General features: G+C 37.9%; 3 protein-coding genes across 5 annotated transcripts; 1 reads left to right on the top strand and 2 right to left on the bottom strand.

Moving 5' to 3' along the window:
* Window positions 1-420: 420 nt before the first annotated feature.
* On the bottom strand, window positions 421-1,957 carry LOC133720870 (F-box/LRR-repeat protein At3g03360-like). Its single transcript, XM_062147348.1, has 3 exons — window positions 1,265-1,957; window positions 846-989; window positions 421-738 (listed from the first exon to the last, which is right to left on the bottom strand). Exons 1-3 carry the CDS (start codon window positions 1,955-1,957, stop codon window positions 421-423), a joined length of 1,155 nt encoding a protein of 384 aa, XP_062003332.1.
* A 2,305-nt stretch (window positions 1,958-4,262) lies between these two features.
* LOC133719875 (F-box/FBD/LRR-repeat protein At5g22700-like) lies at window positions 4,263-6,126 on the bottom strand. Its single transcript, XM_062146075.1, has 3 exons — window positions 5,066-6,126; window positions 4,837-4,980; window positions 4,263-4,668 (listed from the first exon to the last, which is right to left on the bottom strand). Exons 1-3 carry the CDS (start codon window positions 5,948-5,950, stop codon window positions 4,351-4,353), a joined length of 1,347 nt encoding a protein of 448 aa, XP_062002059.1. The 5' UTR covers window positions 5,951-6,126; the 3' UTR covers window positions 4,263-4,350.
* An 8,635-nt stretch (window positions 6,127-14,761) lies between these two features.
* LOC133723451 (diphthine--ammonia ligase) lies at window positions 14,762-20,672 on the top strand. 3 transcript variants are annotated; one of them, XM_062150275.1, is made up of 12 exons: window positions 14,762-14,979; window positions 15,849-15,920; window positions 16,404-16,483; window positions 16,661-16,886; window positions 16,972-17,004; window positions 17,370-17,452; window positions 17,656-17,728; window positions 17,852-18,194; window positions 18,304-18,635; window positions 18,826-19,163; window positions 19,754-20,093; window positions 20,277-20,672. In XM_062150275.1, exons 1-12 carry the CDS (start codon window positions 14,902-14,904, stop codon window positions 20,487-20,489), a joined length of 2,211 nt encoding a protein of 736 aa, XP_062006259.1. In that variant the 5' UTR covers window positions 14,762-14,901; the 3' UTR covers window positions 20,490-20,672. The 3 variants fall into 3 exon arrangements, with proteins under 3 accessions (XP_062006259.1, XP_062006260.1, XP_062006261.1); XM_062150276.1 differs by having other exon boundaries at window positions 14,912-14,979; window positions 16,404-16,509; XM_062150277.1 differs by lacking the exon at window positions 14,762-14,979 and having other exon boundaries at window positions 15,902-15,920; window positions 16,404-16,501.
* Window positions 20,673-23,340: the final 2,668 nt, after the last annotated feature.

Genomic DNA, 23,340 nt, shown 5'->3' with positions numbered 1-23,340 from the left:
TTCAAATAAAAACAGAGAAGGACGCAGAAACCTCAAATTGAAAGGCTGGCCGTGGGTTTAAAAGTTCAAAAGGGGAGAATGAAACAGAGATGCCGCAAAACGAAGTATAGGTCTGCCAAGTTTCCTCTGATTAGGAGGTTTCCTATTTGTGATAGGAAACCAAATAGGAAACCACTTCCTTTTACCATTTTACCAGTAAAATGCCATACAGATGGGACAAAGAGGTGTATAACAATTTCATGCTAAAAGGGCTCGGATCATGTGGTGTAAAAACAACAGGTGGTATAATGAATAAAAACAGAAGGGCAGAACAAGATTAGCAATAAATTTTCTTCGCCGAAACAACTCATCTCATTCAAGTACATGACATAACTGATTATTCATCATACATACAGAGCCAATTCTAGATCACATGGCATACTACAGGCACGCAAATTCTACAGTTAAAGGGATTTTTGGTTCAAGGTATTGCTTAGCATGATCTCTTGCTTCGACTTCTTTATTGAGTACCGTATCTGGCTTATCAACTCCATGAGGATATCTCCATGTCCTTGCAGGCTCAATGACAATTTTCTCCAGTGCAGGAGCATTCTTTATCAAGTGCATGACATGTTCAACACCATATTGAGCTCGATAGCCAACTATTTCTACTTCCTTGAGGTGATTATGGGGGCAATCAGCTGCTTTCTCAATTTCTCCAATTCCCATGCATGCTGGACTCTCCTGATACAGCTGCAACTGCACGAGGACATACATCAGTTCTATTAGCACAGTTTAATTATCGATACCACAGAAAATTACAACTACCAAGTTTTACTGCGTAATCTACCAAGTATCATACATACCTTTAATACGAGTCTCTGCAAGTAAGGAGATGCCTTCAGGAAGCTATTTATATGATGAAGTGCCTCATAATAATTTGCTACAACTAGTAATTCCAAATGCTTCAGATTTGCTAATAGAGGCAATACGGGATTCTCATTGTGGGCCTGAAAGCCAAACAAACAAGAGTAAGAAACTACGTAACTCAAAGAGGATAAAAGAAAACTGGCACATTATAACAACATTTACTAACCGCTCCCTGGATATGCAGCTTCAGAATCTCTAAGTTAGAAAGACAGCAGGAAATTTGGGTAAATAAAACCCTTATAAAATCCTTTTGCCAACACTCCTTAGAAACGGTTACCCTAGAAAGCAATGGTACGTTACTGATAAGCAGGTTTGTTGAACGATATCCACAATAAATAAATGAAACGATGTTTACGTCTCTGATTTCAATGCTTTCCAGGTTATCACAATCTCGTACCACCAAATACTTCAACGCAATTGACGAACCAACAACTCTTAAATTAACCAAATGTTTTGTGGAAGCCACTGATAAGCTCTCGAGTATTGGACAGTTGGACAGGAAATACTCGAGAACTTCTCCAGTCACACCAACATGTCGGAGCTGAAGTACTTTGAGGGACTTGAAACCGATATTGTATGCACAAGAGCCCAGATTTGGAATGCAGAGCCCCAAAAGTTTGTGGGGAAATGTATGATCTTCATGTTTAGCAAAAACTTCTGGATAAAAATCCAATTCAAGCCTTTCAACACTGTTTTCCATTGCAAATTGAATCCATTCATTAATGGAACTTGAAAAGCGACTATCTAAACAGAAGCTAATCCTGAATTCTTCTATATGTTTCCCTCTATGCTGTTGGACCACATGATTCACCCAATTGATGTATTTCCAGCTCTCCTGCTCTTTAAATTCTTTTGGTTGGTTAAAGTAGTGGCGTTTATTATTGTCAATTGAGAAGTCAACAGCATCAAACCTAAGGGTCATAGTAGACAGTCCCACATTCTGCCATCGCCTAGAAAGGACACTGGTAGCTACTGCTTCCTTTAGCGGCAAGCGGGACACTAAACTAACAAGAATGTCATCGGGCGATGCACTGACCCTGTCCACCATCTTGTATTTCTAAACCCTAGTTTTCCTTCTCCTCTTACCCTTGTTCTCAACCTAATAAATAAAAACATCAAAATATAAGAAGCTTTTGCAGGAAATCTAGTATTTATGTGCCTAGAGTCCAAACAAGGTTACTTAGCCTAATTGTAATATGGTTAGTATATTCTTGTAGATATCCTATTTATGAATAGGATTCATTCTTTGCTTGGACTCCAAGAATTATAATAATCCTTATACAGAGATCCCTATTATCAATGAAATACATCTCTATATTATTTCCAAACTCTTATTCTCTACAACAAGAAGGAGTTTGAAGGGCTAATCCCCCCCCCCCCCCCCTATTTAATTATTTAATTTCCAATGCTCCATTAATTTATTTAGGATTTCTTCCCTACGGTTAACCTTACCTTACAAAATACACTCATCCTCACTTCAACAACCACACTGAATTGTGACCGGAATCGTTCATCTTTTAGATCCCCTCTTCGATGGAGGGAGGTGGCGACGGTGACACACCTGCCGACGGTTCTACCGACAGTGGGGGACTTCCGTCCCGCGGTACTTCTATATATGGAGTCTGATTCCATCACATAACAATCAATATCTATTCTCTCTTTGTCGGGATAAAGTATTTCCATATTTATCGTACCTTTTAGATATTGAAACACATTCTTTACGCTAGTCCAATGGTGAGGCGTTGGCACAGAGCTATATCTAGCTTACAAGTTCATCATGAATGAGATATATGATATTGTGCATTGTGTTAAGTATAATAATACGGCTATTTCACTTAGATAGAGCACTTTGGCCTCTAGCACATCTTCGCCATCTTCTTTGGGACGAAATGGGTCTTTTTCGGGATCAAGACTTCAAACAATTATGGGAGTGCTACTAGGCTTGGCTTTATCTTCATTAAAGCGCCTAAGCATCTTTGTTTGTAGGCCGATTGATGAACTAAAATTCCATCAGAAAGTGAGTTTTTCAATCTAATTGAAAATGCGCTGCATGGTTGAGAGCTACTAGATCAATTCGAAAAGTTGAAGTCCATTAAGAACCTTCGTGTATATCTCTATATCTAGATCTCCCCTAGAGATATGCGATAAGCACGTCCATTTAAATAGAAACAGAGAAGGACACAAAGACCTCAAATTGAAAGGTTGGCTGTGCTCTTGTGACACTTGCTGTCGTGCTCTTAAGGGTCAGTCATTTTCGGTCAACTTCATGTTACCAGCACAAACTACCCATGCCATAAGCACCGATATGAATTGTGGATGCTTATCTAGACAACTGGAGTTCCTATTAATAGATTTGGTAATATATGTGAAAATTTTGCTCTCTTTCATTATATATATGTAGTTTGCCTGGTCATAGTTTTGCTTCCAAAATGTGTCGGTGTATATCACTTAATACCTATTGTTTCTATAACTATCTCTTAATCACTATTCATCTTCGATAAGAAATATATTGACACCCGCCCTATGGGTTTGGGTTTGATTCAAAAAAAAAAAAAAAAAAACGTATATCTTATATAAGATATACAGCCATTGATTAAAGTTTGAGTGTAGTGAATTCACATAGCTTTTATACAAGTGTTCAAACTAAGTGTAAAATGAAAATACAAAGATAAAGAAAAAATAATAATATTATTATTATTAATAAATAGACACAAGTATATAGATATGTATAATCTTGGGTTATTACATATATCTAAAGAGAAATTTGGTGGAAAACAATACATTATGGCATAATATGTACAACATAACGATTTTACATTTCATTCTCTTTATTTTTTTTTATGAGAAAAATGAATAATCGATCATACATTCGCACGGCTTCACTAAGCCATTACCAGGAAAATATAAACATTGTTCACTTTCAATGCTCAAAACTACTTAGTGAGGTTAGTCTAGCTTAGCTAACAAAATCCCAGACTTTTATATATACGTGGGACATAAATTTATGCAATGTCCAACAAAGGTTTCAAATAAAAACAGAAAAGGACGCAAAAACCGCAAATTGAAAGGCTGGCCGTGGGTTTAGAAGTTCAAAAGGGGAGAATGAAACAGAGATGCCGCAAAACGAAGTATAGGTCTGCGAAGTTTCCTCTGATTAGGAGGTTTCCTAATTGTGATAGGAAACCAATTCCTTTTACCATTTTACCAGTAAACTGCCATACAGATGGAACAAAGAGGTGTATAACAATTTCATGCTAAAAGGGCTCGGATCATGTGGTGTAAAAACAACAGGTGGTATAATGAATAAAAACAGAAGGGCAGAACAAGATTAGCAATAAATTTTCTTCGCCGAAACAACTCAACTCATTCAAGTACGCGACATGCATGTCTGATTATTCATCATACATATATACAAAGCCAATTCTAGACCACATGGACATACTACAGGCACACAAATTCTACAGTTGAAGGGATTTTTGGTTCAAGGTATTGCTTAGCGTGATCTCTTGCCTTCACTTCTTCATCGAGTTCTGTATGTGGCTTATCAGCTCCATGAGGGTATCTCCCTGTCCGTACAGGATCAATCACAATTTTCTCCAGTCCAAGACCATTCTTTATTAAGTGCATGACAAGTTCAACACCAGATTTATGAGCTCGATAGCCAACTATTTCTACTACCTTGAGGTGATTATGGGGGCAATCAGCTGCTTTCTCAATTTCTCCAATTCCCATGCATGCTCTCTCCGAATACAGCTGCAACTGCATAAGGACATACATTAATTCTATCAGCATAGTTTATCAATTCCACAGAAAATTTAACTTCTGTTTTCTGTTTATAAATTTTTTGTTTCTTCAAATCCGGCAAGTATGAGCATAAAATTACAACTACCAAGTTTTACTGTGTAATCTACCAAGTATCATACATACCGTCAATGAGAGTCTCTGCAAGTAAGGAGATGCCTTCAGGAAGCTATTTAAATGATGAAGTGCCTTATAATAATTTGCTGCAACTAGTAATTCCAAATGCTTCAGATTTGCTAATAGAGGCAATACAGGATTCTCATTGTGGCCCTGAAAACCAAACAAACAGAGTAAGAAACTACGTAACCCAAAGAGGATAAAAGAAAACTGGCACATTATAACAACATATACTAACCGCTCCCAGCTGGATATGCAGCTTCAGAATCTCTATGTTGGAAAGACAGCAGGAAAGTTGGGTCAAGACAACCCTTATATAATCCTTTGGACAACACCGCTTCGAAACGGTTACCTCAGAAAGCAATGGTACATTACTGATAAGCAGGTTTCTCGAATTAAATCCACAATAAGTAAATGAAACGATGTTTACGTCTCTGATTTCAATGCTTTCCAGGATATAACAATTTTCTATCACCAAATACTTCAATGCAATCGACCAACCAACAACTCTTAAATTAACCAAATCTTTTGTGGAAGTCACTGATAATCTCTCGAGTACTGGACAGTTGGACAGGAAATACTCGAGAACTTCTCCAGTCACACCAACATGTCGGATCTGAAGAACTTTGAGGGACTTAAAGCCTATATTGTATCCACAAGAGCCCAGAATTGGAATGCAGAGGCCCAAAAGTTTGTGGGGAAATGTATAATCTTCATATCCAGCAAAAACTTCTGGATAAAAATCCAACTCAAGCCTTTCAACACTGTTTTCCATTGCAAATTGAATCCATTCATTAATGGAACTTGAAAAGCGACTATCTAAACAGAAGCTAATCCTGAATTCTTCTATATGTTTCCCTCTATGCTGTTGCACCACCCGATTCACCCAATCGATGTATTTCCAGCTCTCCTGCTCTTTAAATTCTTTTGGTTGGCGAAAGTAGGGGAATAAATTATTGTAAATTGAGAAGTCAACAGCATCAAACCTAAGGGTCATAGTAGACAGTCCTACATTCTGCCATCGCCTAGAAAGGACACTGGTAGCTACTGCTTCCTTTAGCGGCAAGCGGGACACTAAACTAACAAGAATGTCATCGGGCAATGCACTGACCCTGTCCACCATCTTGTATTCAACCAGTGGCGGATCCAGAAAAAAATTTCAGGTAAGGCAAGACAATGGCAGGTTGAAGGAAAAGGGGAAGGGAGGAAAATTAGAGGGAAGCTATAGATTTGGGAGGTAATTGTGAAGATTTTGGAGGAAATTGTGAAGAGTTTACCTGATTTTGCCATGGTTTTGCCCTATTTCTGCCATTTTCTTCTCTAATTCACCTGATTTTGCCCTATTTCTGCCATTTTTACATACCTTTCCTATACCAAACCTGTGTAAATTCAAAAATCCAGTCTAGGCAACTGCCTAAGCTGGCCTCTATGTGGATCTGCCAGTGTATTCAACCCTACTTTTCCTTCTCCTCTTACCCTTGTTCTCAACCTAATAAATAAAAACATCAAAATATAAGAAATGTACTGTTATTTATGTGCCTAGAGTCCAAATAAGGTTACTTAGCCTAATTGTAATATGGTTAGTATATTCCCGTAGATATCCTATTTATGAATAAGATTCATTCTTTGCTTGTACTCCAAGAATATTGTGATTGTAATCATTTATATACAAAGGTCTTCACAATCAATGAAATACATCTCTATATTCTTACAAATAACTCTTATTCTCTACAACAAGAACAAGGAGTTTTAAGGGTTAATCCCCCCTATTTAATTTCCAACGTTCCATTAATTTATTCAGGATTTCTTCCCTACGGTTAACCTTACCTTAAAAATACACTCATCCTCACTTCAACAACCACACACAATACATTCAGTAACCGGAATCGTTCATCTTTTAGATCCCCTCTTTGATGGAGGGAGGTCGCAATGGTGACACACCTGTCGACGGTTCTATCGTCAATGGGAGACTTCCATCCTGCGGTACTTCTATATGTGGAGTCTGATTCCATCACATAACAATCAATGTCTATTCTCTATGTAGGGTTAAAGTATTCGCATATTTATCGTACCTTTTAGATATTGAAACATGCTCTTTACGCTAGTCCAATTGCGATGCGTTGGCACAAAGTTATATCTAGCTAACAAGTTCATCATGAATGAGATATCTGATATTGTGCATTGTGCTGAGTATAATAACGCGGCTATTTCCTTAGATAGAGCACTTCGACCTCTAGCACATCTTCACCATCTCAGAGTTATATCTAGCTAACAAGTTCATCATGAATGAGATATCTGATATTGTGCATTATATAACACGGCTATTTCCTTAGATAGAGCACTTCGGCCTCTAGCACATCTTCGCCATCTTTTTTGGGATGAAATGGGTCTTTTCGGGATCAAGACTTAGAACAATTATGGGAGCTCGTGCTACTAGGCTTGGCTTTATCTTCATTAAAGCGCCTAAGCATCTTTGTGTGTAGGTCAATTGATGAACTAAAATTCCATCAAAAAGTGAGCTTTTCAATCTAATCGAAAATGCGCTCCATGTCGAGAGCTACTCAATTCAAAAAGATGAAGTCCATTAAGAACTTTCATGTATATATATCTCTATATCTATATCTCCCCTAGAAATATGCGGTAAGCACGTCCATTTAAATAGAAATAGAGAAGGACACAAAGACCTCATATTGAAAGGTTGGCTGTGCTCTTGTGACAGTTGCTGTCGTGCTCTTAAGGGTCAGTCATTGTCGGTCAACTTCATGTTACCATCACAAACTACCCATGCCATAATCACCGATATGAATTGTCAATGCTCGTCAATTATCTAGACAACTGGAGTTCCTATTAATAGATTTGGTAATATATGTGAAACTTTTGCTCTCTTTCATTATATATGTAGTTTGCCTGGTCAAAGTTTTGCTTCCAAAATGTGTCGGTGTATATCACTTAATACCTATTGTTTCTATAGCTATCTCTTAATCACTATTGATCTTGGACAAGTATATCTTCTTTTTTTTTTTGAAGTGCCCGAGGGCAAAAAAATATATTCCATAAAAGCCAGAATAGGTCATTACATACCCTTCTGCTGCCAAATAGACAGACAAGAAAATAGTGGTAGTACCCACAGTGGTACATAGAAAATAGACCTACTCAGTGTACAATCAGATACCTGGATAAAGCGGGATCCCCCTTTGGTACTACGCCGGAGGCGGTAGAAAGATCCGGTCTTCCCAACCTAACTATCACCCAGTGAAGTTAGTCGCCTAGAGACCTCAATTGGTGTACAACTAGAAACCCTGAGAATTAAGTGGACAAGACCAAGATTAAATGCTAGAAACTAGATGCACAAAAGTGCCTAGACAGTCCCCAACAATAGGGAATTATTTGAAACAAAACTAAAGAAAAACTAGATAAAAGGTAGGGCTCAAAAACCCCAACCCAAACTTCAGCCCATAATAGGCCCACAGCCAGTGCCAAAGCCCCGAAAATCAAACCCAAAAGGTGGCCGTCCCCAACCCTTCCCGGCCTAGACCAGCCTCGCCGCTCCTCTACCCCGTCTCCACCACTGATGCCGGACAGAAAAGGACGTCGTTGCCGCTTGACCCACCGGCGAGAAAAACGCCACCGAACACCATCCCAATCCCACACCATAACCAAACCAGCAGTCCGATCACCGCCGACAACCAGTGGAGCAAACATCTGATCCATTCCATCGAAATAACCCGCCGAATTCCGACCGTCACCAGACGCCACTACTCCCCGGCAAAGCCCCGAGTCCACTCCGATCCCAAACCGCAGCCACGGCTCAACTACTCCTTTCACCGAGAGAGAGAGAGAGAATAGGACCTCCTTGGATCTCCTCCTCCAAGCCTGAAGCACAGCCTCAATTACCCGTCCGGCCGCACCCAACGTGCGTTGGCTAGGCCAGAGGCCGTCGCCATTACCGGGGTGTAGCCGGACAGGCGCTAGCACAGTGACGGCGACTAGAGTGACAGAATAGTCGCTAGGGTTTCTAGAGAGAGAGACAAGTATATCTTATTATAGCATATATAGCCATTGATTAAAGTTTGTGTCTAGTGAATTGAAGTCATCTTCATCCCAGATTCCCTTTCAACCGAGTTCAAAGCATATGATGTGTCTTCTTGAGACAACTGGCAAACCTGCAGAGAGTTGGCAGTGCTAAGAAATGATTCTTCTCTCCCAGTTGACCTTCCAGGACCATCTTTAGAGATTTCTTTCCCTGGTGGATTTTTTTTCTAATTTTCTCTTAAAGCAATTGCTTTGTGGTTGTGAGCTCACTTCTTCAAGTATAGTACTCTTGGAGGCATACGATAATTTACCAACTTTTATGTTGTCTTTGCCAATATAAGAACTCAAGGCCAATCCAAGATCTAGTCTAGCCCATCTGTATACTGCACTCAACTTTCCTTCCAGTGCTTCGAGAAGGATGTTTAATTCATCGATGTCATGGCGAAAGAGGAAAAACTTAGTGCTCCAAGCACACGAACAGAATTGCTTTGCATGATTCAAGCATGCATATCTATCTGGGGAACATTGATGACAGCCAGCTGCTGACAGATGCAAATCAAAAAAGCATATACTGCAGTATATCTCACAAGTGAGAGCAAAATGTGACAGATGCAAATCAAAAAAGCATATACTGCAGAATTCATTTCAATGAGAAAGTACCCATAAGTGAGAGCAAAATGTGTCGGTGTATATCTCTTAATAGCTATTGTTTCGATAACTACTCTTAATTACTATTGATCTTCGACAAGTATATATTATTGTAGCATATATAGCCATTGATTAAAGTTTATGTGTAGTGAATTCACATAGCTTTTATACAAGTGTTCAAACTAAGTGTGAAATAAAAAAAATAAAAAAAGTATAATGTGGCGCGTGTCAGAATTTGGGGACTTAAAAGGAGTTGCCATGAATACACAGCTCCAATGAGCGATTCACCTCATTCATTCATACAGAGAGAGAGAGAGAGAGACAGAGAGTTAGGGCTTTTTGCAATGGAGATTATGCTGATTCGAAAGGAAGGAGAAGAAGAGTGCAAACTTTTCGTGATCGAGTCATACACCAACACCGTGGAAGATCTGAGGAGTGGGATTCAACAGGCGTTGAATCTCGATCCTTCCGAAGAGTTTTCCCTCAATTTTGTTCATCAAAACCATGAAGCTCTTCAAGATCTCGAGTTGAAAGAAGGGGCCACATTCACCCTCAGCGAGAGAATCGTTCCTATTTCTCTGAGTTTCGATGAGGTTTTGGATTAGACTAATGGAGGCGTCAACGAGTAAGTTTAATTCCACATTTTAGGTTTCTTTGATTTTTTACGTCAAATTTGTACAAAAATGTAGCCCTAATTCATCATGATACTTTGATTTGTAGGAATGTTGGGGCCACATTCACCCTTAGTGAGAGAACCGTTCCTATTTCTCTAAGCTTCAATGAGGTTTTGGATGGGACTAATGAAGGCGTCAACGAGTAAGTCTAATTCCATGTGTTTAGATTTCTCTGATTTTTTTACATCGAACTTGTACAAAAATGTAGCCCTAATTCGTCATGATACTTTGATTTGTAGGAATGTTGGGGCCACATTCACCCTCAGTGAGAAAACCGTTCCTATTTCTCTGAGATTCAATGAGGTTTTGGATGGGACTAATGGAGGCGTCAACGAGTAAGTTTAATTCCACGTTTTAGGTTTCTCTGATTTTTTTTACATCGTACTTGAACAAAAATGTAGCCCTAATTTGTCATGATACTTTGATTTGTAGGAATGTTGGGACCACATTCACCCTCAGTGAGAGAACCGTTCCTATTTCTTTGAGCTTCGATGAGGTTTTGGATCCCGTCCCATCCAGCAGTGAGTTGTGTCAAGGGTGATGACTTGTGCTTGAGTTCTATTTCACATTCAGCAAATAGCAACAAAGATCTAACTTCTGCCATAGTTTGGAGGACATGGATGAAATCCTTCCACCAATTTCAATAGACCATGGCACCATGCCCCTTAGATGAATTGCTTGATTAGTGGTAATTGCCATGTAGATTTTGATGAAAAATAGATCTACTTTCTTGAATGGATTTCTAAATCTCGAAGACTTGTAGCAACGAAGCTTGTGACCACTATGTGATTCAAGCTTATCTTGAAGAACAATTGCTGCGAGATGAACCCGAATCGAAGACGAACTTGCTACGAACTCAAAGATTGATGAAGAACAACTATGAACACAGGTCAAACCTTGATCTTCTTTGACAAGTAATTGTACAAATCTTGATTTTTCTAGGGTTTTGATCTTTAAGAATTGGGGTTTTTGATTAATTGAAGTAACAATTGAAAGAGAATTGCAGCGGAAGAAAGGTATAGAGCATTGGTCAGGCCACTATGGCTCTGATACCATGCTAGAAATTCAAATCATGGTAAAAATGATGAAAACCTAAGCTGAACAACCAAGGAAGAAGACGAAGAAGGAACAAAGTTAATTGATGCGATATTTCTCAATAGTAATTGTACTCACTTCTCCTAAACTAAAGATAATTCTCAATAGTTAACTGATACGATATTTCTCAATAGTAATTGTACTGACTTCTCCTCAGTACAATTTTTAGAGGGAGTACAAAAGATGATTACAACTAGTCTTTTAATACTGTCTTCCTAACTAATTTCTCCAACTTCTCCATTGGCAATCTAAGGCTCTATTGACTTAACATGTTCATGTGCTGATGTGAAGATACTCCCCCTCCACCATCCGTGACTCCACCGATCTCAAATCATCCAAAATTTGTTCGTTACAAGTCAAATAGAAGTCATGGAGCGCAGATAGCTAATTTTCTGATGCGGATTGACTGAGAATAAGGGTCTTTTTCAACTCGGCAACAGTGGAGAGCAGGTTGACATTGACTTGAATTATTTCCATTGGCAGAATTACCTTCACCATCCATTCCGGCTGCCGGCATAGAAGAATCACATCGCCATCACTAATCCCAATGACTAATGGAGGCGTCAACGAGTAAGTTTAATTCCACGTTTTAGATTTCTCTGATTTTCTACATCGAACTTGTACAAAAATGTAGACCTAATTTGTCATGATACTTTGATTTGTAGGAATGTTGGGGCTGGTATGGTAATCAGGATGCTCCTGCTGTTGTTGATGGAGGTTTCGTTGAGTAAGTTAAGTTCCATATGTTTAGTTTTCTCTGATTTCACATGGAACTTGTACAAAAACGTAGCCCCGGCCTAATTGTTCATGTTATCCTGATTTGTAGAAATTTTAAATTCATTGGCAATCCAACAAACACTTACTATTGAGAGCATTACCAACTTTATAGAAGGGAATCAGCACATTGAGCGAACCTTTTTAAGTAGGAAGTTTTGTGGCTTGGATATGCAACACAAGAAATTGTGGTCACAGTGGGAAACCACCAGTTGAATAGTTGTCAGGAACACCCCAGCCCTTATTTACTTTTCTATTTCTGGTTATGTATTTTTACTAAAGTTTGTAAGTTATTACTTGTTTAGTGGTTTCATTTTTACAGAAGTGTAAGAGAGACCCAAACATACCTCAAGCAAACCAAAAGAAAAATTGAAAGAAAACCCAAAAAAAAAAAAAATCGAAAACCAAATTAATGGAAACTTAACCCCAAATTACAAAATCACAATTAGGTAGGCTCACCTTTACGTAATTTGGCAAAACTGAGCCGATTTTGATGTTAGTTTTTTCCTCTTTTTGAGACTGATTTTGCTCTTCTCTTCTTTCTGAGTTTGGTCAGTCGTTTTATATGAAGCCGTATATAATCTAACAACCTCCCACGTCGTTCTCAGTCTCTGTTTGTATTGATTTCATGCGCCTTGTAGTTATGCCCTCGTATGCGGATCGTGGGCGACTGCATGCCAAATCCATCTATCCTCCGAACTTCTTAAACTCATGGGAATTTTACAAATCAAAACTACTAGACCGATTGCATCCAACAATTTGTGATTCGCATTTAGTTTGAAGATTTAAGCTCTCTTTCTCCTTAGATTTTGGTTTGATATTTGGATCTCCATCTTTTTTCAATTGTTATTAAACTTTGTCAACTCATATAAAAGACAAATTAGGACAAGGAGAGAAAAAGAGAAAAAAAATATATATATACTCTTCTTACCTCCCCCATTAAGTGAAAATAATTAACTTCTATACATGGCCGGATTGACCTCTCATTTGATACAAAAGTAAATTCAAAACAATCTGATTTGGAATTTTCTTTTTTGAGAGGAAGATGTCAGCCCTTTATTGAACATAAATCAATTACAAATTACAAACTTCAGCTGCAACTGCAGCTGAGAGGAACGAAGGAACAGAAAAATAAAAACAATCTTGGGATAGAGAGCAAGCATGAGTTGCTAGTTGATGAGCGACAGAGTTGCCCTTTCTCCCAATATAAGCCACCCTCAACACCGATGAGGCTTCCAACTGTGAAACTAAGTCATCATACAATCTTCCTAACACCTAAGTATTAGGAGCAGTAGCAGCCATCAATTGACGCTGAACATTCAGTGCATCCGTCTCCAGAATAAACGGTAGGAAAGAATGGTCTATTGCAAACTCCACAGCCTTCTTGCAAGCCAACAGTTCCCCATGTTCTGGAGAAAGCAAACCATACACAGGACAAGCTCCTCCTGCTAACATTGCTCCAGTCTCATTACGTATAACAAAACCGGCGCCACCCTGACGAGTAACATGATTGAACGATCCGTCCACATTAATTTTCAGTACACCCAATGGGGGAGCAGACCAGCGCACTACCTTATACCGTCGACTCACGCTGTTTGTTTCTTTCAAATTATGAAACCTAAATTCTTGCAATCGGGATATAGAACTTAGGATCACAGCACAGCTCGTTCCCTTTTTCTGACTCCAGATTCTCTCATTGCGCTCCTTCCAAACACCATATAGAAGAAATATCAGAGTTCCAAAGTCAAGCACAGACAATTCTTGAGCACACGAGGTCAACCAGAGATACAAACTGCTATTCTGAACTTGAGGTCCATAACACACCTGTTTCAAAACAGCACTAGACTGAAGCACCGATCGAGTAAAGCTACACTCGCGGCACAAATGTAGCGTAGACTCTTGCTCCACTTCACACAATGCACACAAGGTCGAATCCAGTTGTACCCTTCGTGATTCAAGTTTGGCAAGTGAAGGCAATACGTCCAAACAAACTCTCCACATATGAATTTTCGCCTTATTTGGAACATTAACCTTCCATAATTTCTTCCAGAAAACACTTCCCAAAGAAGAGAGCATAGGATTATGGGTAGCAGAAGAAGAGAAAGAGAACCTGTACGCAGATTTCACGGAATACCGCCCATCCTTTGTCAGCTTCCAGACCAGCCTATCCGCAACCACTCGTCTACTCAGAGGTATGGAAGTAATCAGCTCCACTTCCTGAGGCAGGAACAGGCTCTGAAGACGAGGTACATCCCAAACTCCTGTGTTCGAAAGTAAGTCACTAACCTTACTGACTGCGTTTTGAGCTAACACTGAAGGTGTAGGGCGCCCAGTACGTGACCCCAGCAACCAATTATCAGTAAAAATTCGAATGTCTTTTCCGTCACCAACCTGCCAGCAACAACATTCCTGCAGCAACTCGCGAGTAGAAAAAATACTCCGCCAGGAATAGGAGGGGGAAACATGTGCAATAGCCTCCCAAAATGATGTCTCAGGATAATACTTCGCCTTATATATCCTGAAATTTTCTTAATCTAAATTCATAGAATATTTTAGTGTAGTTATTACTAGTTAAGATCCAAAATCTACTCTCTTTTTATTTAGATTTAATCAATAAATAATATATTGTGACAGATTATTATTTGAGTCTGTAAATACAAAATGCTTGATAATCACACAAATAAAAATGTAAACAGTAGGAGTCTCTCCAAAGTCCAAATCAGTAGAGAGTAAACCCCGTGGAAGCTTGGAAAGGTAAACAAACTAAGTAAATGCACAGACCCTAAAACCCTAGCCATCCCAAAACCCCAGAAAAGCTCTAAGCTTTAGGTTCTGCGCTGTTGCTGTGGAGATGAAGGTGGTGGCTTTAGTAAGCGGCGGCAAGGACAGCTGCTATGCCATGATGAAGTGCCTTCAATACGGCCACCAGGTACTTCACCCCCTTCCTTTATCTTTGTTTTGGTTCAGTTGAAAATGGCTCAAAAACCAAATAAAGATTGAAACTTTTGGATTCTGTTGTACTGTTTTTCTCTTGTGGCTATCTGGGTTTTGAGTGAAATGTGAAGAAACCCAACTCAACTTGAGCTAAGTTTGATGATGGGATTGATGGCATTGAATTTGATGAATGGGGATGTGTGTTTTTTTTTTTGGCTGGGAGTTTCTGTAATTCTGTGAAGTCTATTTGGTTCCTGGGAAATCTAGGAGAGTTGGAGGAAGGAGCATAAAGTTTGTTCCTTTTTGGGGTTTTGGTAACTGGGTGTTGTGTCTTGGGTTCAATTTTGTTGGGGGATTATTGCTTAAGTGAAAGTAATTGGAAGACATGGATTAGCCAAGCTGTTTGAGCTAGAATTGGATGGAAATAAGTAATACTAGTGGTCAAAATGTGTTCTACTTTGCAAACTAATGTGGCAGCTTAGGTGAGAGTTTTATTTTTAGATTTGGATTAGCCATTGGCAGCATGGTGTGCTTGACATGCAAAATCGGCTGTCATGTCAGCCAAATGTTGTTAAACTCTTTCTGCATTCATCATTTTCATCCAGTTGCCTTGGGTTGGCAACAAAGCAAAACTCTTTTGATGGGTTGGTAGGAAGCTGAAACTTGCCAGGCTTGAGTATTGACTAGTAAACATTTTTGTTTGGTGCTGTGATAATACTTATCCAAGAGAAACATTAATAATAGTACCCGTCTATACTTTCTGTGTTTTTTCCTTCATTTTTTTTTTCTGCAGAAGATGAAAAGGGAAGTCTTTGTAATTTAATTTATCAATGCTTGAAGATTGACATGTGTGCTATTACCCAGATTGTTGCTGTGGCAAATTTGATGCCAGCTGATGATTCGGTGGACGAGCTTGATAGTTACATGTATCAAACTGTAAGCCTCCTTCCACTTGTCTATAATTCACCTTATTTGAATGTTTCTTCTTTCAAAAACAAAGAGTTAAGTTCTGTACGTCCGTATGTTAAAACTTAATAGTCATCAACAGATCATACACAAAACTAGGAGATTAAGAGAAATGAGAAACTACCATTGTTTCAACAGAAGGGAAGCATGCATTTTCCTTACTCTGGAGTTGGTTATATATGCATTGCACTTGTGTGAATAGCCAAGTTTCTCAGGTTTCTTCAATTAATGAGAATAATCAATAATTTAGTGCAGTTTAAAATTTTATATTCTTTATATGTCAATGGAGATTTCAGATAACTCTTTATTAGAGAAAGATGCATGCATTCAATGTTACTTTTTCACAAGTAATTCAGATTTAGCAGTCTCTAGTAAAAGTAAAGCTGGTGATGGTGTTCATGTAATGTCATTAATTTATCTACTACTTGTTGAGCTATAGATCACTTCTCTCAGGTTGGGCACCAGATAGTTATCAGCTATGCAGAATGCATGGGAGTGCCATTGTTCAGAAGGCGAATACAAGGATCCACAAGGCAAGCCTTCTGAGAAGGGTATTTTGGTATATCTTATGTTGGCGAAGTTGAAATTTCTATTCTTCTTGGTCACTGATTCTTTCCTGCAAAAAAATTTCTATATTTGGTTTATCCACTTGATGACTTTTTCATGTAAAACATATTTTAATTTTCCAATGGCTTATGTATATTGTATAGGCATCAGAAGCTTAGCTATAGAATGACTCCTGGCGATGAAGTCGAAGATATGTTTATTTTGTTAAATGAAGTGAAACGACAGATTCCTTCTGTCACTGCTGTATCTTCTGGTGCTATTGCATCAGACTACCAAAGGCTGCGGGTGGAAAGTGTCTGTTCAAGGTTAGGTCTTGTTTCTCTAGCATACTTGTGGAAACAAGATCAGTCTTTGCTCCTTCAAGAAATGGTAATTTGTTTTAGCAAATCAGCAATATAAATATATTCAATTAATCATATGCGTGTTTTAACTTCATAACCTTTCTGCCATCCAGATAACTAGTGGGATTGTGGCGATTACAGTGAAGGTAAAATATTCTATTTAACTTCCCATAGTGCATCCTTCAACTTGAAGCTTTGAATTTTTTGTTTCGTGCCTTACCTGGTTTTGCATGCCTTTCATCTTCTCTATGAATAAATGGAGAAAATTAGACTTTTAGTACAAAATAAACTAATTGTCACCTTAATGCTGTCAATATAATATCTCTTGATAGAATTAATCCATGCATTACAGTGGCCAGTTTTAGCTTTCCACTAGAGTGGACCATGTGAGAGTTAAAATCAGTCAAATCATCTCTGACCATATGCCATTGTCTTACATTGAATGAAATGACATACATGTTTATTTGGATGGTTTTACGGATTGGAGGTTAATATTATCTCACTGTCATAGGTTGCTGCCATGGGTTTGGACCCCTCAAAGCACTTGGGCAAAGAAATGTCAGTGTTGCAGCCGTATCTGCATAAGTTGAAAGAGTACGTCATCTATTTTGTTTATGTGGGTGGATGATGTATAGTTATACGTTGATATTGAAATCATGTGGAAATGTCATTGAAACTTCAGTAGAAATAATCCATCACTCTCTCCTCCTATAGAGTCAAATTCCTTTATCACCTTCCTTGTTAGTAGTTTGAGCATAATCCAAAAATCAGTTTCTTGATATTAAATTCCTTGGCAGGTTATATGGTATTAATGTATGTGGTGAAGGAGGGGAATATGAAACGTTAACACTGGATTGCCCTCTCTTTGTTGTAAGTTTATCTCATCCCTCATCCTATAATTAAAATTACAAATTGGAATTTGTTTTGGTCATTGTATCTTTGTATTTTGACTATTGATACTTTTGCCTTTTACACAAAAATGCAAATCTCCAGAATGCTCGAATCATGCTTGATGAGTCTCGAGTAGTAATGCACTCTTCTGATTCCATAGCTCCAGTTGGGGTGCTTCATCCGGTGGCTTTTCATTTGCAAAGTAAGGCAGAGTCCCATTCTTTGGAGAGCAATGACAATGCTCATGAGATCTGTGAAGAGAAGGTGGGTTCTCTATTTGAAGTGCAAGGAGACACACAAGCATGTGATGCCATTTGCCAGGCTGATGCTGCAGTGGATGTCTTAGTTAAACTTCCTGAACATAAACTTCACATTTCAAGAACACAAAAGGACGATACATTTTCTATTTGTTGCTGGTTGCAAGATTCTTGTACAACTTCTGCAGGTATTATATCTGCAGTTGCATCCTCTGCAAGTGAATTTCTTCATCCAACTTAGGTTATTGCATTCTTTGCCCTTCAGACATAATGATTACATTTAGTGTTGAATTACAGGTTTGCAAGAAGACCTGGAGGCTGTTCTGAAGAAAATTGAATCGCTACTCGTGGAATATGGTTTTGGTTGGGAATATGTGCTCTACATTCATCTTTATATTGCTGATATGGGTGGGTTTTCTTCAGCAAATGATACATATGTGAGATATATAACCCAGGAGAAGTGCCCGTTTGGTGTTCCATCTCGCAGTACAGTTGAACTACCTTTGTTGCAAGTGGGTTTAGGTAATGCATACATGGAAGTTCTAGTTGCTAATGACCACACCAAAAGAGTTCTGCATGTACAAAGTATATCTTGTTGGGCACCCAGTTGTATTGGACCTTATAGCCAGGTAAAGCATATCTTTTCAGCAAATACAGAATTATATATTGCTTGTATGTCAGGCTTGCCTTGCTGACTTTTGGCACCTTAGCCACTCTTTTTTCATTTGTTCCTGCAAAACAGTGTTTTTGGCATTTTTGATGGTACAAAGTTCCATTAATTAATGTGGTGATTTAAAGTTCCAATTGATTTGTTTGCAGGCAACTTTGCATAAGGAGATACTTCACATGGCTGGACAATTAGGGCTCAACCCTCCCACAATGACTTTATGTGATGGAGGTGTCATGGATGAGCTAGCAAAAGCACTGGACAATAGTGAAGCAGTGGCAAAAAGCTTTAACTGCTCAATATCTAATTCCACTATTATGTTTGTCAACTACTGTTCAACTAAAATTCCGCTGTTGGATAGATTAAATCTTCATGACAAGCATAAAGCTTTCCTTAAACAAACGAGGGACTTCAATTCGGATAAAGGAAGCAATTCTGAAGCATTGGAACCCATTTTCTTATATGTCCTTCTCCCGGATCTGCCAAAAGGGTAATTGACTATATGTCTGAGTTGGCCTTCTCTTTTTTCATGTTTGCACTCGGGAGTAGTATATATGTTCCTTATTTGGTATAGTTTTAGTTCATGATGATCACCTGTCAACTCTCATTATGCTAGTCATAAATTGCTTTAGTATACTTGATGTATCTGAAACATAAGTTTAGGATAATTTTATATGTTCCTTGCTTTAGTATAGTGATCTATCTGAAACATAACTATAGTTTTTGAAAAAAATGGAAAAGTTCAACTTAATGCTTTATTGTTTCTGGTATTAGTGTAATATAAATTAATGTATAGGAACAAATAATATAGTTACAGATTTATAACTCGCAAACTTCTAAGGTCCACTTAAATTTAGGACCTTATGGATCTAATGTAAAGCCTAAAGTTTCCAACATAGATTGAAGTGAATCTGTCTGGTAGTCCTTGATTTGCATACAAGTATACATCTCGGTAAAGTTAAGTTGATATAGTATTGTTTCTTTGCCTATGTTCTGTATCTTTATCATTACACCTGAATGCACTGAAATTGGATGAACTATGAATATAATCAGGTGTGCCTTCTGTTTTTGACATTGCAGGGCGCTTGTAGAAGTTAAGCCTGTTCTATTTGTTGCAGAAGATATTGAAGCAACAATTAGGGATGTGAAAGACCAATCTCACTCAAGATCCACTGGTTACTGGGGTTTTCAACATGCAAATTGGCATGATTCCTGCATTCAAAAGTGCATTGTTCCTGAAAAGTTATGTGCAGTTGTTTTGTCTGTGAGTAGCGCACTTGCTGCCATGATCTGTGACAAGGACAAAGGGGATCATCAAAATTCTGTCATAGGAAGGCAGATGGATAGAGTATTAAGATTTTGCTTATATCTTCTTGATAAGATTATCATGGAGAACGATTTTGGTTGGGAAGACACTATGGTACGTCTCGTGACTAACACACTTGTTAATTGGTTAAGTTCCATCTTGGATTTTGTTCAGTGTTTTGTTTTGAAGATTTTACCTCAATATGTCTCAACTCTAGTGCTTCTGCTTCTATTATCTTAATTCTCTTTACATGTTTGCAATAATGTTTTTCTTACTCGCCATCTTCTCCGTGTGTAGTATTTGAGGTTCTACTTTCCAACTAGTCTTCAAGTGACTCTGGATGCACTGTCTTTCATGTTGACCAATGCATTTAGTGAATTTGCTGAGATGAATCGGAATATCAAGATTGGCAAGGACCCCATCTTCAACCTAGTTCCTGTCTTAGGTGCTGGGAAGTCTTCAGCATCAATGAATGATATCATCACCTGTGAACTATTGGCTCGCAAGTGAGCTTCAAACCAATGTTTGGTGCAAATATTGAACAATTTTGTACTGTTACCTCATAATCATACCATGTATCTGATGCTTGTGACAAAAGCTGTCACCTAATTTTGTAATCAAATATCATGAATCTCTATACAAGTAATGTTATTCCTCGATAATTACAGTTTATTCAAGAACAAGTTATGTTCAGTCCTCTGACTATTATTCATCTGAGATAATGCTATCTTACTGGCCTTGGTTGGCTTATTTAGCCTCAGGAGTCAAGACTGATGTGTTTGCATTAGTACAACCATTAGTGATGGCTAAATGTCTTATCGTATACCTTTTTGTTGAATAAAATTAAAAATACTTATGGCTTTGTTGCCATACGTACAAGCGTGGTTGCCATCATAACATCATTTCAAATCATGTTTCTATTTCCTGACAAACACATTATGATTGCAGTGTTTTAGAATCCGAATCAACAATCATTTTACCAAATAATTATCATCATCATAATTTTTTCAGCGGTTATCCATTATACATGTCTTTCTTTCTTGTTCACAAACTCCGAATAATGTGGTTCTGAAGAAAAATATTGGAAGATCATTTATCATTGTTTATCAAGAACGTTGTATTCGACTATTCAATTGGTCATAGTCAGATGATCAAATCAAATGGTTCCCAATTTGACATTATTTTACAAAGATGATCTTTAAAAGATGAACCGTTCTGACTATATATTAGAAAATATCGTGAAGTAGCTCGACAATGCAACATCACAATACCTCCTAAAAATATAATACTTTGAAAAGACCCCTCTCAAGAATAGATCTATTCCTTAGCATTGATTTAGATTTATTATGAAACAGTGGCAGTTGCCTGTGTATAACTTCATATACCAGTAAAGTACGTGCAGCTAGCCGGTGCTTCTGATGAGCTAGCCAAACTTTGATGTGGAGGTGACCTTACTTGTAAGGACCTGTCTGACTAGGACCAGCAAGGCTCCCTCCAAAGGTCCGAAAGTCCCAGAGAGTCTTAATTGAATTTGAAGGCCATCGAAGTTCAAAGCCATCTTGTAGGTGGTCACAAAGCACAGAGAACCATGCAAAGCAATTAAGTGCCAGCTTCTTTGTTGCCATGGCCAGAGTGTGGGGGCTTTCACTCTGAAAAAGCAAAAACAAAAGGTTATATAATTCTAGTTATGAGCCAATGAGCCATAGCCTGGAAGCCACATGCTGGAGGGGACCATATGAATCATTATACGAGTCTTCCTTCCATTGCTGGTATTGGAGAGCAAGAAATGTACTTAGAATGAAGTCTGTGGGGTTTCAGTCACGGTGGTGAAGCAGTAGTAGTAGTTGAGAAGCTTCAAGGGACATAAAATTCACTAGCAATGAAATCCTACGGTCAGCCAGCCTCAGATCTGGCTATATGGACCAAAGGCCTAGCTAGCTTGTATATAACTATATACACTAGCTAATAAAATACAAGGGAAAAAAAAAAAAACTAAGAAATTAATAAAAAGGTAGTTATTAAGAATAATTTTTATTTAATTAAAAGATGTGTATTGTGTATAAGATGTGAAAATCTTATAAATTTTGTGATAAATGGTCGATCAAGAGAGTTTTCATTGCTTCAAAACAATGAAACTTGACTACTTATTTTGCTTCTAATTGAGTTGTTAACTTGTTATTATCTTAGTTTGTAATTCGTCAAACAATTTGTCATTGCTTCTTAGCACTTCACTCACTCCCTCCCTCACCATTGTTTACCTCTATCAAAACCAAAGCAGAGTTGTTTGATTCTTAGAAATCTTTTTTTTATTTTGGTAAGAGATTCTTAGAAATCTTTTGCTCAATGGAGAATCGAGAAAGTTTCATTCTTGAACACAAAGACGAAGAAATGTGGCTTATTTTACTTTTCAAAATTCTAGTATCTTAACTTATAATTTGTCATTATCTCTTTACGCGCCACTCATCCTCACATCTTTGCTGACTTTGTCAAAGCCTCTTACTTCTACTCCAATGCATAAACTTCTTACACGACTGTTATACTTATGCAACTGGTTGCCGTGAGAATCATGTTGGTCGTTAGGTTAGACTTCATGTGAGGCTTAGATGGGTCCAACTTGTCCTCATAGTAAGTGGGTGATACAAATTCTTTAGAGTAAATTAAGGCAAAGTTAATATTGGCAACTTAGCTAACTGTCGAATTTCCAAATTAATTATAGTCTAATAAGCCAGCTGCTCAAATCCTATTACCTAATTTTTAAACAACAGGGTTGCCCTTTTACATAGTTGCACACTCTACTACTCTATATAGTGAAATATGAGTGGGGCATAAACACAATAATAGGGTATTATATATATACGCCATAATCATTGGAAAGGAAACATATGTCAAGTTGTGTTTGGTGACAATGTAGATGATGAAGATCACCAAGCTCTCTAGTTTAATTGTTAAGCTTTTTTTGAACAAGTCCCATTGCTTCTTGTCTAAGTTGCTATTGTTTATTTCGACAATCGTCTTCATTTACAATCATTTACTATTATTTCCGTCGAAGAATATGATATACTCCATATCCACTCATTTTTAATTAGATCTAATGATAAGAAAACACAAGATTGTTTTATTTCAAAGTATTATAGAATTTTCAGTTACAAGATATTGTTCCAAATCTATAAATATAGTATTTTGTTATTACGTTATTCATTGCATTAAAAAGTCCATTTTTACACTAGAAAAATCAACGCATTGCGGTTAAAAGCAAGAGTTTGCATTAGAAATAAGAATGCTTTATACATTTTACACGTACAATCACAACACCAAAGTTTGCGAATGCTTAACCAAATAGATTGAAATTCTATGGACCGCC

This window comes from Rosa rugosa, chromosome 7 (assembly GCF_958449725.1).
Source record: "Rosa rugosa chromosome 7, drRosRugo1.1, whole genome shotgun sequence".
NCBI classification, from domain to species: domain Eukaryota; kingdom Viridiplantae; phylum Streptophyta; class Magnoliopsida; order Rosales; family Rosaceae; genus Rosa; species Rosa rugosa.
This window is presented reverse-complemented; position numbering and strand designations above follow the sequence as displayed.

Excerpts from the sequence above, each read along its gene's own strand:
- LOC133723451 (XM_062150275.1), top strand. The coding sequence starts at position 14,902 with ATGAAGGTGGTGGCTTTAGTAAGCGGCGGCAAGGACAGCTGCTATGCC. Across the intron at positions 17,005-17,369 it reads TTGTGGCGATTACAGTGAAG|GTTGCTGCCATGGGTTTGGA; the intron begins GTAAAATATTCT and ends TCACTGTCATAG. Across the intron at positions 20,094-20,276 it reads TTGGTTGGGAAGACACTATG|TATTTGAGGTTCTACTTTCC; the intron begins GTACGTCTCGTG and ends CTCCGTGTGTAG.
- LOC133720870 (XM_062147348.1), bottom strand. The coding sequence starts at position 1,957 with ATGGTGGACAGGGTCAGTGCATCGCCCGATGACATTCTTGTTAGTTTA. Across the intron at positions 990-1,264 it reads AAAGCATTGAAATCAGAGAC|GCCCACAATGAGAATCCCGT; the intron begins GTAAACATCGTT and ends TTTGGCTTTCAG. Across the intron at positions 739-845 it reads TGCAGAGACTCGTATTAAAG|TTGCAGCTGTATCAGGAGAG; the intron begins GTATGTATGATA and ends GTCCTCGTGCAG.
- LOC133719875 (XM_062146075.1), bottom strand. The coding sequence starts at position 5,950 with ATGGTGGACAGGGTCAGTGCATTGCCCGATGACATTCTTGTTAGTTTA. Across the intron at positions 4,981-5,065 it reads TGCATATCCAGCTGGGAGCG|GGCCACAATGAGAATCCTGT; the intron begins GTTAGTATATGT and ends TTTGGTTTTCAG. Across the intron at positions 4,669-4,836 it reads TGCAGAGACTCTCATTGACG|TTGCAGCTGTATTCGGAGAG; the intron begins GTATGTATGATA and ends GTCCTTATGCAG.